Genomic DNA, 19,427 nt, shown 5'->3' on the forward strand with positions numbered 1-19,427 from the left:
CGGGCTAGGTTATGAGGTTCTTCCCCCAGCGCCATTTTGTATTCCCAATCAGATGCAACGCGTGTACTTGCAAAAACGCTTTCACAAAATGGCTGCTGGTGAGCACTGTCAAATTAAAACATAAAAAAGAGAAAGCAAAGGAGAGATGTCAGTGAAGAGCCAAGCCCTGGAGCGAGCATGGAGGTTGACGGGTAGAGCAGAGGCTGAATATGTGGGGCTGGAGCTGGATAATTCTCCCTGGACAATAATCTGCCTTCCAGCTAATTGGTGAATGGGCTCTGGGTTGCTGCCTGTGGCAGGAACTCTTGTTGGGGCCTAGGAGGCAATAGACTGAATGTTCAGTTAGCGGATAGCTGGGCCTGTTTGTATATGCCTGGCCTGATGCTCTGTAGGACAGCTTGATAAGTATGGCGAGAGCTGCATGGGCCAGGGGCCTAAGGTAGGCTGGAATAGCTCTGGGGCTGCGGCCAGGTACAGTGGCTGCTGGGTAAGTGGGAGGTGGCAGAGGCGGTGGCTGGCTGGCTAGATGGCTGGAGCGGTGAGGAAGAAGAGGGGGCCCAGTCTGCACTGCCTGCCTAAGTGGGCACTATTCAAGCTGTTGCCCATTAGATGTGGGGTGCCAGGGCCTGACCAAGCACGGAGTTTGCAGCACCCCATGGTGCAGCCGGCATCCCACGCCAGAACCACCAAATGCCGCGGTTTATCAGAGAACGAGCACAAATTGGAGTCAGACGGTGGACTTGGAGGAATTGGAGACATTCGCCAACGCCAGACACCACTGACCGCTGTTTGGACTAAAGTAAAAGAGACTCTTGCAATAAACACATTATCAGATGCACACACACACACACACACACAGTGAAGTCACACGGTCTATGAACACACACACACACACAAATAATAAGGAATACTATATTTAAAACTAACAAACTTCAACGTGATCGATGAAGCTCTCTAAATACTGTATAGAAATGATATATGGTACATAACTCATGGAAAACTGAAGAGAACAAATCGATGCATATTCATATCTCTGCCGAGAGACGTTCCCGTGTTGCACAATAACAGGTGTGAAATTAACATACAGGTAAACATAGTGTGAACTCAGCCTATAGCACAAACACAGAGACACAGAAGCGTTGTTCACAACAAAGAGTTGTTGAGGAGGAATTGAGAATCAAGAGGAAGACTTGATATAATAAAACTATTTCTGTCACAGAGGACCATCTGTACTAATAGCTATACTCGTGGCAATGTTCCATACATCCAAAATATTACCAACCATTCTAAAGGAGTGTCGTTTTAAATGTAACTTTCAGGATTTCTGCGTTGTATTTTGAAGATATCTTTAAAAATAAATGTAAAAATGTTCTTATATACCTGGATAAAAAAGAGAAATCTAATCTAATGCATTATTTAAAGTGATGCACCTGCAGCTCACACACTTATCTGATGCCATGTAGATTTCCTGAGATGCATTGATGCTCTACTATAAAATTACAAGTGTTAACTATTTTGCTGAACTGCTCAAAATGGTGACACTCGTGATGATTCATTTTTGTGGAGGAATTCCAGTGAACCCACAGCTATTCATGACAGACTGCATCAATCAGACTGCATTAATATTCAACAGTTTGAGACGCAGAACTACAAACATGATTTCTGCTAATGTGTGAGTGGGCTTGTTTACGTGTGTGACTGAGAGACGGTGAGACGGAGGCCTATCTGCCCGATAACGCCAACAATGGATGAGTGCACCGCGGGGAAAATAAAGGGACATATTGAACGTTTGCTGCACTGCGTATCATTGACGCGGCGTACAATAAACATCTGAATTGTTTTGTGTAGCAGACCGTGTCACACAATTCTCTCTCACACTCGTACCTCTTTATTAAACCTCGGGGTGATGGAAGTCAAACACTCTGCTCCCACATCTTTCTTCACCCCTCCCCTTATTGCCGCTCTACTTTATGAAACAAACACATCAGACACAGAGGCAGCCTGATGCAGCCTCGCCGCTCCTTCACCCTGAGCTCAGCCCATCTTTGCATCTATCTGTACATCTATCTGTCCACCGCCTTCTCATCTCTGCTCCGATCCTTTTTTCTGCTGTTTCCATCTCTCCCTCCTCCCTCCTCTTTTCCCTCCCACCCTTTTTTTCCTGTAACTAAACTGGCTGTGTCTCTCTCCATCTGCTGGTTCTTCCTTCAGCGGCCCTGCACCTGTTCACACCTCCTCTCCTGTTGGCCACCTCTTCTCTCTTCTCCCCTCTCTCTCCCCCCCCCCCTTTATCTCTCTCTCTTTCCCTCCCTATCTCTCTCTCGTTCTCTCTCTCTCTCTCTCTCTCTCTCTCTCAGTGCGATGCTGCCAGGCCCATTCCTGGCTCAGTTAGCCTCTCTGTCATTCAATCCATCTGTCGGCAAGTCAACTTTGTTTACAGCGGGCGGCCCAAGCCTCTTTTCTTCTTCAAGGAGCGCTAAAGCCCCCCCACTGCCACCAAGGTCAGCGGCGAGCCAATCGTGCCCGAAAAACAAAAAACTGCAACTGATAAATTAGTAACAATTCTGCCCTCCCCTTCCAGCACACACACACACACACACACACACACACACACACACACACACACAAGTATGGACAATAACTTTCCTGAAATATGCACATCTTAAACCCTTCACTCTCTCGTTCCCATCAGTAAAGACACGCAGACGGCTACAAATGCACGACCCTCACAGAAACAAACATTTGCTGTTACAGCACACATTCCCTCAGAGAAAAACCCAGCTCTAGATTCAAGTAATTAGCTGCTGATTGGCCTCTTGTCATCATCTATCTGCTCACTAAACAGAGTGAGAGAAGTTTAAAAGACTTAATTGGCACAGATGACTGATGGTCTTAACACAGGAGCGGACTGGCAGCGCAGGCATCTGTGATTTTTAAAAATAAACAAACAGCATACGTACAATATGCTCCCATACTGACCCGATCCAGAAACCCAGGACTCAACACGAGTGTCAAATCTGTGCCCTACAGAAATAGATGTGGGAAGCATATGTGGCATATGTGGCAGGGCTGCGGGTCAAATCAATTAAATGATAGGCTAGAATGAATTATTTCAATCAGGATACCAGCTTCAAGTTACTTGTCTTTACACATTTGATAAAGTGAATAGCTATATGAATGTTATAGTACAAATGTCAAACATAGATGTAGGATTAGATAAGGAAACAATGACCTAATCATATTAATATTATTAATAATACCATGTGTAATTGCAATGCTAAAAGACAAACAAAATGACAGAATGTTTTCGAAAGGGAAAAAGAAAACAGTGTGCGAACTAAAAGCTTGTGCCACATGGGAGCCTTCTCTCCGGTGTGAGCTCAATCCACCTGTGTTGGAATTCACTTCACACCTGAGACATACCTGATGTCGTTCAAACGCCCCTCACTTCCCCCCCCCCCCCCCAAACCGGTTACAAGCTTGAGGGCAACTTGCAGGAAGTAACATGTGCCACCTCTCTCTCATTACCCATCCAAGTAATCTTCAGTGAACTACTCTATTATCTTACCTCCTCATTTCCTACACCCTCTGCAAACTTCTCTCCTCCCCTCGCTCCTGGGCCATTAGATCAGATGACTAGTGAGGGAGAGGCGCCATTGAGTTGGAAAACAAAGAGACGCTTTTTTTTAAACTCAGTGGGGGGGATTAGGGCTGGAGAAGGAACTGTAGGGGGGCTTGTGCCCATCCGGTGCACACACACACACACACACACACACCATCGCCAGCATCACTGCTTTTCTCCTCTGCTCCCCTTTGCCTCCTCTGTGCCAGCCACCCACTTCTCTCTAAACTCAAAACTTCCTCTGTATTCTCCTAAAGCCCTCTTCTCCCCACACCTTCCATATGTCCCCTTTTCTTTCATCTTCCTTTATCTAGTTGCCCTTCTTTCCATTTCCAGCCTCGGTGTCATCTTCTCCCCTCGTAATCGCCTCCGTCTTTGCTTATATCTCCTTACTAACAGACTGAACTAACTGTCAGGGTCGTGTCAATGTGTCTTTCAACCTGGTTCACACAGCGCTTTGTTTGGTACGAGGAGCCTATTATCATGCGTAAATATAGCTTTGGCATTTTCACCATGTGCATGAATAAAAACTAAATCTGTAAATAGCAATGCAGCAACAGACCTTTTGAAGTATGTTCATCTCTTTGAAAATGTTTTTTTTTTTTAATCAAAATGTGAATTTCCTTTCATTTCAGGAATTCCTATGGTGATATTATACCGTCTCACATCCAGTGCTGGTGGAGGAGTTAGCGGGAGCATCCTGCTGTCAACTCCCATCAACATACAAAGCTCTCCTTAACTCATCGCCACTCTCTTCCCTTCCAGTCCCCTCCTTCTGCATCTCCCAGAACATCTCCACTCAGCTGCTAACATGAACCTGTCTCCCCCCCCCCACACCCCATCTCTTGCTCCCTGTCTTTGTGATCATCTCTCGATACAATCTGCTGATGGGGGCAGTGCCCTGCTACCTACGAGGCACTGCTGGGCACTGCTGTGCCCTCAAAGGGTATCAGAAAGAAAGGGATGGATTGAAGCAAGTGTAAAAAAAAAAGAACAAAGAGCAGCTATATAAAGGATATAAATGAGGAGGATGAAAAGATAAAAGTGTAGATCAATCAGGTAAAAGAGTGTGACAGAGGTAAAAGAGAGAAATGAGGGGAAAGAAAGAGCAAAGAGAGGTTCTGTCATGTCGGATGAAAGCTGTGCCTACTGGGCAGTGGGCACAGTGTAGAGTCACTGATGGTGCCACCCTCACAGCAGGGTGTGTGAAGGCACAAGGTTGACCAGATGACTGACACACACACACACACACACACACACACACACACACACACACACACAGAAGTGGTGGCTCTACGCATGTACTCCATGAGTCAAGAAAAGATGAGCAGAAGTGAGGTGAAGGGTGGATGGATGGTGGAGGGCTGGTGCTCTCCCCTTCATTCTTTCCCCCAGCAGTAGTGTCTGTATGTAGGCCAGTGTCCCAGGGCACACTTGGCTGGGGTGACAACAGTTGTAGCCGACAGATTTGCCTCCATCTTGCCTGAGGTCTCCCAGTCAGCGATCTGTCTATTCTATCCATTCCCAGCCCCGCAGGACGGACAGATTACAGCTCTGTTTAATAATTCTGCTGCTCCCGCGTGTGATTTTCCACTGCTGAATTTATAGCATCTACAGTTTAACCTTTATGATATTTCTAGTGCAAATAAATACATGCGATTCCAGAGTTAGAGTTAGCGAGGCATGCTTACAGGGACTACTGGTATCATTTATCCTCAGCAGAGGGATGATGGACGGAAGGAGCAGTGGAGAGATAAAGAGGTCTTCTAGCAGCTATCTACTTTTATTACCTGAGGGAATAGTAGCGGCAAAACAACACCAAAGAGAAAGAGCCATCAATTCTTGCACTTGTCTTGAAATGGATTTAAACATACTGTATATCCTAACTGATTCAATAATCTAGTTGGATTAAATGAACAGCAAATGTAATCCTGGCAGTCGAACTGAAATAAGGTTTGGCTCAGACTAGAGGAGTTTTAAAATCCTAACGTAACGAAGTTGCATCACGAACATAAAGAGAAACTTCACAGATGTTCTTCTCTTTAATCTCAAACATGCACACACTACATAATGTGAAAATAATGGGAGTGCCGTGGTAGCTCAGTGGTTACAGGGCATGCGATATAACCGCAATGTCCTGGGTTCAGATCCAGCTTTTAGACCCCCCCCATCTCTACACTGTTCTGTCAAAATATGGCGAACATGGCTAAAAATAGCGCATCCTATTTTATATCATCTATGAATGCTTCACACACACACACACACACACACACACTACAGGATATTAAGATTAGATACGCCCAATTTAAGAATTTGAAAAGTAAAACCTGACAATCTTGTGTTTTGGTCTTTTTTCAGACATCATGGACGATTGGTAAAAACTATCGACGTTGCATACAAAGCTTAGTGCTGAAGGTTAATTTGAGAAGCTAAGCATCTGTCACAAAAGCCCCAGCATTAACATCCATCTTAGATCTAGAGTTGGCTTTCAGATGTCTTATGCTAGATGTGTTGCAGCACAACAAGTCGGCGGCTTTTTTTGTTGTCCTTCGTGCTTTTAGCAAACATACACGCAACAGACCTACGTTATCATGTGTGCAGCATGATGGTTAAAGTGATAGAGAAGATATGTTCCTGCTCAAGAGGTCACAGTTTTAAATGGTATAGTGCCGATTTCACTAAACTGAAGGTTTTCCATTTCCATATGTTGTTTCCCAGCTCGATGGAAATATACATTCTGTTGTAATTACTGTCACATCAAGTGAGTTAACAATTAAAGATGTAGCAGAGGAAGACAGTGTGACAGAAAGACAAAAAAAAGAGATGGAGAGTCAAAGAAACTGAAAGGTAAAAGACTAAGTAGGTCTCAACAGATTGAGCGAGAGAGACAGCGAGAGTGCAAGAGAGGTGAGAAGGCAGGATGGCAGAGAGGGCACTCTGACAGCGAGGAGAGAAGAGCGCGGCAAGGTCTCGTCACCGGGCCAACGGGCCCACCACTGTCAACATCATCTCACACACACACACACACACACACACACACACACACACACACACACACACACACACACACACACACACACACACACACACACACACACACACACACACACACGGCTGGCCAACGGCCCTCCCAGCTGCCCTATCCGTAACTGTCTGATTAGTTGTGCTAAGCAGCCCCTCCCCTGCCAACCATGGTGCCATCTGCTACCCAACAACATGGCTGCCGACCAGACAAGCACACACACACAAAAATACACAACAAGCCTCATACCTGGCTCTGCCCCGCTGCTGTCACACAGAGACACACACATCAAACTTCACAGACACAGGTGTAGCCCAAAGGTATCAACACTAGACATTCGCACAAAGGCGTTCACACAGAATCATCTAATCGCACGCTCACAAAAGGAGTCACACACACAACGTGTGTGTGGTGACAGAGGTTAGGCACGGTTAAAGCCAGGTAGGAAGAAAGATGCTGCGCTCAAGTGTGTGTGCGCTCGCTGGCAGCGCTTGAAGGTTCATTACAGCCCCCACCTCCTCTGAGCGACTGCAGCCCGCGTGGCGCCCCGGCCCTTTTATTCCGGGCCGTGATTGGACAAGGGCCTCCCGCCGAGTTGGTTTGCAGCAGTTTTGTCGCGCCCAGATTTCACTCGCTGCTCAAAGCGAGCCTCTGGCGGGACGCGGCATCTGCTGCCTCACCTTCCTCATTTACACTTCTCCGCCCTCACACACACACACACACTGTTCTGTTCACCGCCTTTCCAGACCTTGCTATCACGATCTACAACAGAGGGGAGGAAAAAAATAAAGACAGAGCTAGGTTTAGGTAGTGAGAGAGAGCAGCAGCGTGACATGTTTAATAGAGTTTGGGGAACTTTGTATATAGAGTCGCAGCGGTTGGTCTGGAGCTTTTTTATCTCTCCACCACTCCGCATCCATCTTCTGATTTCAGGGTCACAGAAAGGAGAATTTGGCCTCAACACACAGAAAACACTTTCTGTATCCTCGTCTAGCTCCATCTACCTGCCTGCCTTTCTGTTTCACTCACTGCTTTATCAAGATTAATGAATGTTCATTATGCTCTGTGTTGGTGGCACCTCATCTCTTCTCTGGGTGAAACAGTGTTTACAGTAAGTGCTACATATGGTCCCAGGACAGGTGGGACATCCCTCAAACATGATCTAGATTTGTGCTGGTGCCCAGCTGGACATGCCCTGAATACCTCCACGGGGAGGCTTCTTGATCACATGCCTATACCGCTTCAACTGGCTTCTTTCATTTCAAAGAACTAGAGGTATCGAAGCTCCTCGTTTTTTGCCTTTTTCCCATCTCGCCACTGCCAGGCTTTCAGACCACTTCAGTGACCTCCGCCAGAGAGGGATAGGCAAAGTTCTCCCTGAATCTCCACTCCTCCATTCCTATATAAGTTCAAGACTTATTAAAAGTGTTCTAACGCCTAACAATAGTCAAGTCCATTTTTATTTATATAACCCAATATCAGATCCTCAGCCAAACATTCACAGTTGACCCTGACTGCTTGTTTCGTCACAGTGGGGGGTGTCCAGCAGCCCACCTGCCTCCTGATCCAATACCAGGAGATTTTTAGCTGAAATGTTCGGACATTTCCTGGCCCAGGAATCCATAGTCACAAGTTCTAGGTGAGAAAGTGACAGCAAGTTAAATTATTCACTGAACTAATTCCAGCTCCACGTCCACGCTCCAAGCAAGCACCCTCATGAACATGGATGCTTGATTTCATAGGGATAAGAAACTTGTGGAAGATTTGGGGCCTCGCGGACGTTCCACTCGTCCAAAACACAAAACGGGCACACAGGTCTCAACTAACCATGGATACACTAACGCATGCAAACACACACATCTCTCCATATATGCCTATCTGGCATGTGTGGAAACAGAAGTTATGCTGGGCAGTTTTCACAGTGGCCCGTGGGATCTGTGATCACAGCACAGGGAGAGAGAGGGCCGGATGGAGACACGGAAAGAAGAGCAGAAAGAAAGTGAAGAAAGACAGGAGTAAACAAACAAAACAAACTTAGTAAAGCCCTCTGCTGGGCTGGGGCTGGAATGTGTGTGCGTGTGTGCATATGTGTATATGTGTGTGCGCATGTGTGTGTGGCGATGTGAACAGAGTGGCGGGGATTAGGACAGATCCTGGGCTGTCCAACTCACAGCTGGCTGATGATCCAATCCTGGAGCGGAGCGCAGCGCACCAGCCGCCATGGGACCCCCGGGTGCGCGCATGCATCTGTGTGTGTGTGCGCGAATCTGTGTGTACAGGCATGTGGATTTGACTGATGTGCGTGTCAGTGTGCACATTTGCAGGCATGTAGTTGTACAAACAAATATGTGTGTATGTGTGCAAACGCATGTGTTTATCAGAAAGGAAGGTAGGGCTATCAAAAATCAAACAGAGGCTGTCTGTGCTTCATGTCCCCTGTTTGAAGACGGGCTGTGATCATTTGGGCCACGAGAGGACAGAATGAAAGAGGGGAGCGAGCAAGTTGCAGAGACAGAATCAAAGAGCTGCCTTCCAAGTCTGGTCATACAAATGCCTTCCAGCCTCGCTACTGTGAATCTCACACTCTTACTCTCACACAGACACCGTCACACAAACCAGCCCACTACAGCTACAGTACAAAGACTTGTGCATGGCTCTTTCATTAACAACAAAAGAGGGCAAACAGAGGCATGACAATGAAATACATGTAGTTCTGCATAACCCCAGAAGGCCCACGGACAGACAGAGGCAGAGGTAGAGCGAGGGAGGGGTGGGAGGCAACCGCTTGAGGTTTATTTGTTCAGTTTGGAACAGCATGAGAAAACAAGCAATAGAGAACATGACAAGTGAGGAAAAAAGACAAAAACTAAAAGGGAAAACAAAAAAAATGTCCTGAGGACGGACAAAGGCTGAAATAGGACCAAATCTCAGCAGGTGTGTTTGTGACATGTGGATGAGTGTGTGTGTGGGCATGTTTCTGTGTTTGATGCTTTCCTTCTACGCTGCTCCAAAAATGTCCATTTCTTTCCTGTGTTGTTAGATGCCATCCTTCATCTGCACTCATCTCAAAGATACTGTACAACCCTGTCTTTAAACACTCTGATGTTGTATCAACAGACACGGATGGATCTGTGGATGGATGGAAAGACTTAATGGGCTTCTATGAAAACACCAAGTTTAGGAAAACATGCCTGCTGGACAGCTTAACTGTGAGTGATGAGAATAGAAACTAATATCCTCAGTGTGTCCTCAGTACAACTTTTGCTCCAGAGTTGCTGTCTTGGTATTCGTAATGATGAGCTTAACATCGAAAGTGACGCAGTGATGACCTGAAGCAACTGTAAAGATGAACACGTCATGTGTATTATTTTATGTAATCCTGAAGGCGTCAGCATGCTTTAACTGAAGTGCTTGTCAGATGGTAGAAACATCGTCTAAATGTCCCTCCGCCAACACCTTTCCACTGAATTGGGAAGCTGTGTCAATTTGTCTCATTGCTACTTCCCGCAGCATTTGGCCAGGTGTGCAAAGCTGAGAAGGTAAGCTGGGTTTTAACTTTTCCCTCAATCTGTTTGTAATTGCTCTAAAAAGTTATGGATATGGATTTATTTATTTTTAAATTATGTTTAAGTCAAGCCTGGTGTTGCCTTACACATACAAGAAGAATAACAGCACACTGATTATTACTTAAACACTGGTATTGGATTGGTACTTGGTTTGGCCGATAGGTATCTATGTCAGGACTGAAAGAAGTCGGATCGCTGCACCCCTAACATGTGCCAGTTTGTAAAATGTGATAATTCACGTTGGCTTTGGGCTAATAAGATTACAAAATGCTTGTATTCCAACATGTGTCCAGCTGTTGCTGTAGGTGTAAGTATGTGTTGTTTTGTAATTGAAGTCATAGCAGAGTATAATAACATACCAGCACTGATAGAGTATATGTACTTCACAACATTTAAAAGAAATGATCACTGTTGGGATTTATAGTTTTTGACCACCGCTGCTTTTTAAAAGCTACTGATGTGAACATGGTTCTCATGAACTACTGCAGGAAGAAAAAAAAAGATCTATATTAAATCAGTATCAGAAGTGGCTTTCACTGCTAATGACCAAAATTGAATTTGAATGGCTACAAGCTCAGCCAAGTCAACAGCTGTCAAACATCTAGCATGCATCTGTGGACAGATAAAACTATAAACTCTCTCATGCACATACACCCGCACACATGGCAGTAAAATGGTTTAGTCCAGTGGCTCCTCTAGTACAGGTCAAAGTCATCATGTTGCCACATCAATATGCATGTCATTCTCCACAGCTGGCTGCAAAACACACACACACAGACACACACAGACACACACACAGACACACACAGACACACACACACACACACAGACCTTGCCTCATCGCTTAAACACACGACAGACCGCCATGCGGCCAGTGTGTTAGCCCTGGCCAGCTGACAGACAAACACACTTAAACACAGTTCAAGCCGGGAGCTGCAGTAGACACAGCTACACCCACACCCACACACCCACACATAACCAAGCTGACAGACACATAAACACACATGTACACCCACACACACACACACACACACACACACATACACACTCAGATTACACAAACTTGCATCCCGCAGAACCACAGGGCACCACCGCCACATCTGTGCCCATCTCAGACACCTCGGCTGTGGGCAGCAGGGGTGAGAGAGTGCCCTGGGCGGCTGGCATGGGCTGGCAGGGCCCTGGCAGTGGATGGTGTGGAAAGGAACAGCAGCCAGCGTATGACAGGAGGGACAGGAAAGGAGAAGGGAGGAATGCAGGACAGGAGCGGATGAAAGAATAATGGGAAAGATGATAGAGGAAGAATAAAATTAATTATTTAAGGTGAGCAAGGAATGACAGCTAAGGCCATGAAAACATAAGGGCTGCAAGGTAGAAAAGATAGATGAAGGTTCATAGCTGGGTGAGATGATTAAAGAATAACAGAGGAAGTGATACAGGGTACAAGGGAAAGAAAGATGCAGAAATAGAAAGAGAGAGGATAGTGTAAGAGAGAGGGGAGCCGGTAGCGCCTGTCGTGAGAACGGGTGCAGGGCACCGGCAGGTGGCACCGAGGCCAGGCTGTCCAGTGACCATCATCCGCACTTTTCTGTGTGTGTGTGTGTGTATGTGTGTGTGTGTGTGTGTGTGTGTGTGTGTGTGTGTGTGTGTGTGTGTGTGTGTGTGTGTGTGTGTGTGTGTGTGTGTGAGACAGAAGACAGGCTCAGGCGCCATTTTGGCTCTGTTGGAGCTGTGGCTGGGCTGGGCCTTGGCCTGGTGGCACAGAGCGGGCAGTGTGTGTGTGTGTGTGTGTGTGTGTGTGTGTGTGTGTGTGTGTGTGTGTGTTGAATTATGCTGTGGCATGCTTAACAGGATTAGAGGTGACCTGGTGAGGTCCAGTTGGTACCGGGACTATAGCACAGTGGAGCGCATTTGTGTTTGTGTGTGTGTGGTTTGTATAATAGGATTAGCTGTTACCTGGTGCGGTACAGTTGGTGTGCTAGTCTGAACTGGACTGGACTGGCTGAGCTGGGCAGGAGCTGGGCAGAGGGGAGTGCTGTGTGTATGCGTGTGTGTATGTTTGTGTTTGTGTGCGAGTGTGGTGGCATGTATAATAGGATTAGGTACTACCTGGTGAGGTGCAGTTGGCGCTGGGCATTTGCCAGCTGTTCTGCTAGGCTCAGGGCTTCGGCCTGCCATTGGCTCCCGTCCTTTTGGACTGCCTCCAGATGCTGCCGACAGCCAACCAGCTCTGAGCTCAGCTTTTCCACTTCCTGTCCCGCAGAGATGGAAGGAGAGAAGGAAGAGGAGGTGAGGAAATCTTTCACAACAACCCACCTTATGTCCACAGACAAACAAAACATTTAAGGCTGATTACAACCAAGACCTAAAAGGTTGAGAAGGACATTATTGATAAATAACATTTTGGAAGTTAAAATAAAGTTTTTTAAAAAAGGGTTGAGGGGCTCTTGATTTGTTTTCTTACACCCCAGTACACCTTCTTCAAAAACTGGTGACGGATTACTTAGTCAGTGACGAAACTCACTGGACATTGGCTGACTTAAAAACCACTGAAGTAATCTAATCAATCTAATAAATCTAACACAATCAATAGGTTGAGTGCAGACGTACCTGTGCAGCCTTTTCCATCCGCCTGCTGGTCTTGGTGTTGAGCTCTCGGAGCTCTCTCTCTGCTTCCTCTTTCTTCAGTTGGGCCTGACTGAGCTGATATCGCAGATCCACACTCACCTACCGATGACACGGACCGATTAAAAAAACGCCAGTTCTTCGTTTTACAAATGTTACTTTCTTTCCGTTGCTTCATCATTTGCCATTTATTTATTTGTGTTATATTATCATATCCTTATCTAGGAAGGTCCTTCATTTGAATCATCAGACCCTGACATGCAATGAGTCTTTTGTCAGGCTCACTGATCTAAATACAGTATGATATCATACGGATGGCTCAGTTTCACTTGTCTTCCCTCCTGAAAGCATGAAGTGAATAAAATCCTATTATTATACTATTTATATTTACCGTTACTATATTCTTTATGTTTAAATTACTACACTATGCGCTACTATTATTTTTTATCATCATCATTGATCAATTACTAACTAATAATAAATATCAATATTATAATATTCTTTAATTTGCCCTAACCCAGAGCTCAGGGTAGAACATGGTATGGATTCAGTGTCTTCAAGACAGTGAATATTTGCTGACATGCAATTCTTGAACCCCTGTCTTCTGGTTTAAGCACTACCTTGAAGCACACTACACATGTGCATGCATATATGGCCCTAATACAACAATACAACATCATTTAAAACTGAACTACGCATCTTAACATGAAGCCTGGTTAGTTACCTCACCCTTCACTTATGTATGCATTCATGTTGAATGTACCCTTCCAACAACCGAAAATAAATACTGAAATAGAAAAACCTTTGCTGCCATCCAGTGGATTTATAAAACCATTACAAGTAGACGGTACAAAGTGCATCTGAGTATCAGGGATGTTCTTTACCTCTGTTCCTTCAAAGTTAAAGAAATCTAGTAGAAAAAGTGCAAGTGCACCAATGATAAGTAAGAATACATACATGTTGGGTTACACTTTCCTTGCAGCACACAGACAGTGTACCTTGGTATTGTCTTGTTCCTGACTGGTCAGTTTGCGAAGAGTATCTTCCAGCTGATTTGTCAGTGAGCCCTTGTCTCTGTAAGCTCTGTCTAGCTGTCCTTCCAACTCAGCGACATGCTGGGACAGGCTGGACACCTGAGACACACACACACACACACACACACACACACACACACACACACACTTAATTGTATCATCAATTAAATTGCAAAAACTTAATTTCATACTTTTTGCCAAGCAATTTAAATATTTCCCTGTGGTGATTGTTAAACATCATATAAGCATAAATATTCGAGTACAGTTCAGTATTTTAAAGCAATCAGAGCTGTGCATTAGAACTACATTCATAGACAGTAGCACTCTTTACGCAAAAAGAGGTGTACAAGTAAGAATTACTGTCTGAGCCAGCTCTTCTCTCTGTTTGCGGGCCTCAGCTCGGCCCTCCTCTCTGGCTTCAGTCAGTCTCTCCTGTAGGGTCTGTGCTTCCCGTTCTACTTGTTCCCTCTGTCGAGCCAGCTCCCTGGACAGCTGCTCACACTGCACCTCCACCTGCACGCACACAAACAGATACACAAAGTTTGCCAGACCAGCCACAGTAGGAAAAGGAAACCCATATTTTTTGAGGAATGTTTTTGAGTGAAAGTGCAAATCAGAAATCCTGTTTTAACTAACACAGCTGGAAAGGTGTGTGCATATGTTTCTCTGACCCTAGCTTTGTACAGATTAGCTTCTTCTGCCATCTCCACAGCCTGTTTGACTTGGAGACAGGCTGACCACTCTCTTTGTTGTGCCTCCTGCTGGCTACCCCGCACAGCACGCAGAGCCACCAGTAACTCATCGCGCTCCCTTAAACGTTGATAGACAAGAAAATGCAGGTAAATTATTTGTATATCTCTTTTTCTTTGTACATGTTATTTCCTTTTTGCCATTACTAATAAAAACAGTTAATCAAAAAATCTCATCACAGATACATAATTAAGGCATGTCAACAATAAATCTGCCAGGTACAATAAGGTATGTTAATGCATTATCATATACTTAAAGCTTAAACTATGAGTATGAATAGCTGATGCACTGTGGCTAATGTGTGACTGATTAGCAGAATGTATTGTACACTGACTTTGTGACCCTATCAATGGCCTGGACGTGCAGATTTGTGTGAGTCCCAGCCAACACAGCTTCGTGCTGTGCACACTTCAGACACAATCCTGCCACACGGGGAGCTCCATCAGCCCTCAGTGCATCTGCAGCCTGTTTCTCCCGGTGCCTGAGACGAACGTTCACCTCTTCACACTCCTTCTGACTGACCGACAGATCCTTCCTGGAGACAGAAGCAAAAGATGAGAAGTGGAAAAAAACAGAGAGCAGGAAATAAGATGAGTGTTGCTCTTTTAATGATAGATAGAGCATGCTGACCTGAGGGAGATGACCTGAGCCTCTAAGCTTTCAATCTGAGCCTGGTAGATCCCTTTCAATTGTTCCTGATGAACACAAACATTTTCAGAACAGACTACGCATGTACCTTTGAAACACCATGAATCAATGGATGGAATTTAACAGGATGGGACGGGATTAAGATTAGCAAATTATGCAAATTAAAAATGTTATACATAAAAACAAGTCAGAAATAGTTTAGAACCATATGTATTCTTTTAAAAAGTAACACATTTATAAAAGGATTTGATGTTTTCACATGTCCCCAGAGAATTATCCTAACACAAAGTACTGTGATATTGCAGAAATGTCATGACTTCAGAGGACCATTTGGGGATAAATGTGGAGAACTGATCAATAACTGGAGGAGAGGAGAAAGCAGATCCATAATCCCCACCAGTTCATGTTTCCATGTGGTGTGTTCTGCTCTCTGCAGCATGCTGTGGCTGTTGGCTGCCATACTCTCATTCACCTGAAGAACACATCAGGACAGATGATGAGACACTTTTGTCAAGGTGTTTTTAAAGTCTGTTAACACTTCTTAACAACTGACTTTTCCTGAAGATACAGTAGTTACAAATATGCTCAATTTCTGCAGAGTAATGTACAGGACAGAGGCAACCTTAGTGTCTTTATTTGACATATTATGAAGTATATATTGCCCTTGTAAATATGGTAAGAATGTACATACATTCCACCTATTATTTTAAGCACAAAATGTTTTCACACACATTACCGTGGAGTTTCGCATCGTGTAGTCTTTCAGAGATTCATCCACAGCTTTTGATTTGAGGTCTGAATGCAGCTTCTCATTCTCCACCACCACCACTCTGATCCGCTGTTTCATCCCCTGCAGCTCCTCCTAAAGTCATGCACACAGAGAAATGTATTAAAACTAATCAAAACAGCACAATAGTGAAAAAGGACAACACATTTGTGCACATACCTTGCACAATTTGACCTCAGCTTCCAGGTGTTGGATGTACTCTGACTGGTTGTGAATCATTGGGACCAAATCCTGAAAAGCAGGCAAGTTGGACCTTCCCTCCTGCTGTACTCTCTAAAAGTGGAAAGAAAATAATTCGGCATAAATTAGGCAAATACAGCCACATGGCAAGCAAACTATTAATATAATGGAAACGCATGAATGATTTGCCACATTTAACTATGGACAATGTATCCTAGATAATTCTGCCAAAGACTTTCCTTTGGTCTAATGTATTTAGATGTTTAGGAACACAGAACCTACCTTGGCTGGAGTATGTTTCTTTGAAGGAGAGAGGGGAGAGGGAATTTCTCTGCACTGCTTCAGTAGAAGACTCTTCAACTGATTAACTACAATGCCAAGAGACACAGAAACAAGTATGCACACAGCATTGCATCATAACCTTCTGTAATGTCCGGCAACAAGATTATGAAAAGGGAAATCTCCGGCTGGTATGGTAAGGTGTCAGACAATCGTTACTACTAATCACTGAGTCACCTGCTTCGCTCTGTGACTTCTGGCTCCATGCAGCCTTGTCCTCTTCGGCCATGGTGGTGAAGAGGCTGCCATCACTGCCTCTGGGCTCCTCCACCTCTTCTCCATCAGAGCTCAGCTGCTCCAGAGCACTGCTCAACTGCAGTAGGCTCTGATTGGCCCGTTCTGAAACCAACACACACACACACACACACACACACACACACACACACACACACACACACACACATTGACACTTGTTGCAGATACTTGGTGTTTGTGAACAAAAACACTTGCCTACCACCCAAATTAGAGAGAGAACAGAAGTCACTGAGATGTATAAAAAATAAACTTTTCCATAAACAACTAACCGAACACTGACTTGGCGGAGACATACGTTTTAACATCTAGATTAATCTTATAGTTCATTCTATTATTGCTGAATGAATTCAATCTGAACATCATCTTGGTGAAAAGCCTAAATATCTTCTCCATTGTTGGCAAAATATAAAATAACATTCAGCTCTACTGTCAACTTATATGGCACCATGGCAATTTCTTTGGAAGTGTGTTAATTTAGAAGTTAATTTAATTTAGATATATGAAATGTGTGCATGACATATTGCTTGTTTTCTTGCTAATGTAGCCTTAACAAAACCAAATACATTTCTTTATCGTCAGTTGGACTGGGCATCAGCAACAGGTGGCAGTGAATCTCCCTATCCTGTTGGTTCCGTAGCTTCAATGAAATACCTGTAACTCTACGACTATAACTCATTTTGTAAACACCGCCTTTTAAGTCATCCAGCTGGCTGTAACACAGTTACTGCGTGGTATTTAACTGACGTTAATTAACCACTTAGCTCCTCTATCTTTAGCTGTTAGCATATTTAGCACTTCATTTAGCATTTAACTTACGTCTCAGCTCCTTCTGGTAAGCACTCAGCTGCTCCGATTCCTCCTCATCTGAATCTAACGGTTTCATTTATGTATAAATGAAGTTATATCACGCTATATTACGAAACTAAACATGCTAGGCTATGTACCACAACAACTATAACTATCGCGCACGTAGTAACGGTCATCGATCCTCAACGATGTTGCGTTTGTTTTGATCACCTGCGTACCTCGAGATGGGTGTTCTTGTCTCCTACAATATAGAAGCCGCCCCTATGCGTGTACCAGAATGTAAAAACGAGGCAACCATCTGCTAACGGCTCCCACTTCCGTAAACTCAGCCGGATGCCGGGAGTTGTAGTCATTGTTTGTAGTCAAATGTAGTACTTTCATGTTTGTGACACTACAATGATAAATATGGTGCATTCCTTCAAATTAAGTGTCTAATAAGCTCATTGGTGGAAGAAGTATGCTACAGTATTCAGATATTTGATTTAAGTACAATACTACAGTGTAAAAATACAAATAAAGTAAAGTATACAAGTATTATTTTGTTATTTTTTAAAGTTTTGTAGCAGAAAACATTCAATTAAGATGACACATTTTCTTCAAGTATTGTTTTGGCTTTAGCACTGAAACTGAGACTGATTTAAGACTACAAACAAAGAAGGTTAAGAGTCCTGTTCTGGCATGTGAGGTGCTTTGCCATGTGTCACTTTCACTTCTCTTATCAAATGTTGGCAGTGTCGTGAGTCACCAGTAAACAATCTCACATGCACACAAAGATTGGACTGCTGATAGAACAAGGATAACAACTATGTGAATGCTTGTGGGATTGCTCAGAATGACGTTCAAATCATAAATAGTCCATTTTGTTGTGAAATTGTGGACATTTTACGGTTATCATTATTTGAACCCACCCATTCAGCTTTCAGAAGCAGTATGCAAATAATAAATGATAAATAACACACACGTCATTGTAAGCAGATAAAAGGACATTTTAAAGTGTTTATTTTTGTATTATAACTCCTCTTGTGAGGCATCTACAAATGTATAAACAGATAATGAATTATTTATATTATAATGTAACACAGTAGTTAAAATATGTTTAGAAATATTAAATATACATTTAAATTAATATATTTATTTATTTATAAACCCTACTACTTCTTTACTCTCAATTGGCAATAAACAGTTTTCTGATTCAGTATAAAACACAATTATAAAGTTTGACTATTAAAATATAATTACAGTTATGAACACCAATTATGAATAGTAGAATTTATAATAGTTGACAAATACATTTACAAACACTAAAATGTCCTTACATATGTTTACAACTATATAAGTGTGTTGTAAGCAATTTATTAAGTGTTTAAACACTTTTTTTATAAATGCTAAATTTGAGGTGTAAATCTTTTGTACGTGGTTGTGTGTAAATAGAAATAAAAAGGGGGGAAGTTGTATAAGGTACCTTATAATACTCATGGCGAGCACAGTGGACCCGCTGTAACCTCAAAGTGCAAGGTGCCTCTAGTAGTTCCAGGAGAAAATTACACACAAGGGAGTTTCGTGTGTGTGTGTGTGTGTGTGTGTGTGTGTGACTGTTCACTAGGTTAGGGTGTATCTCATCATCAATGTTTGCTGTTGCTTACAAAAGGGTCAGACAAAGGTAACCATGGCTACAACCTCTTCCTATTGCGCAATAACAGACAGTTTCCTGTCGAATGAGTCTCCAATGTACTTTTGATTTTTGTGACATTTTAGTTTTCAAGAGAAGAGGCAGTGAGTCAGTTCATACATT

The 19,427-nt window shown here is 43.7% G+C and overlaps 1 protein-coding gene across 2 annotated transcripts in view; it reads right to left on the reverse strand.

The window, feature by feature from the left end:
• The window catches only part of sdccag8 (SHH signaling and ciliogenesis regulator sdccag8), a 41,924-nt gene extending 23,884 nt beyond the window's left edge, over window positions 1-18,040 (reverse strand). Inside the window, exons 1-13 of one of the 2 annotated variants that reach the window (XM_029449459.1) lie at window positions 17,645-18,040; window positions 16,751-16,912; window positions 16,517-16,602; window positions 16,214-16,327; window positions 16,004-16,129; window positions 15,665-15,739; window positions 15,250-15,314; window positions 14,954-15,154; window positions 14,541-14,679; window positions 14,230-14,382; window positions 13,834-13,968; window positions 12,821-12,937; window positions 12,320-12,462 (exon numbers count right to left, since the gene is read on the reverse strand). In XM_029449459.1, the coding sequence (XP_029305319.1) occupies window positions 12,320-12,462; window positions 12,821-12,937; window positions 13,834-13,968; window positions 14,230-14,382; window positions 14,541-14,679; window positions 14,954-15,154; window positions 15,250-15,314; window positions 15,665-15,739; window positions 16,004-16,129; window positions 16,214-16,327; window positions 16,517-16,602; window positions 16,751-16,912; window positions 17,645-17,711 (1,583 nt within the window). In that variant the 5' untranslated portion in view covers window positions 17,712-18,040. The remainder of the gene's footprint in view (window positions 1-12,319; window positions 12,463-12,820; window positions 12,938-13,833; window positions 13,969-14,229; window positions 14,383-14,540; window positions 14,680-14,953; window positions 15,155-15,249; window positions 15,315-15,664; window positions 15,740-16,003; window positions 16,130-16,213; window positions 16,328-16,516; window positions 16,603-16,750; window positions 16,913-17,644) is intronic. The other variant, XM_029449460.1, reaches the window with a different exon arrangement.
• Window positions 18,041-19,427: the final 1,387 nt, after the last annotated feature.

The sequence above is a fragment of the Cottoperca gobio genome, chromosome 15 (genome assembly GCF_900634415.1).
Source record: "Cottoperca gobio chromosome 15, fCotGob3.1, whole genome shotgun sequence".
NCBI lineage: Eukaryota > Metazoa > Chordata > Actinopteri > Perciformes > Bovichtidae > Cottoperca > Cottoperca gobio.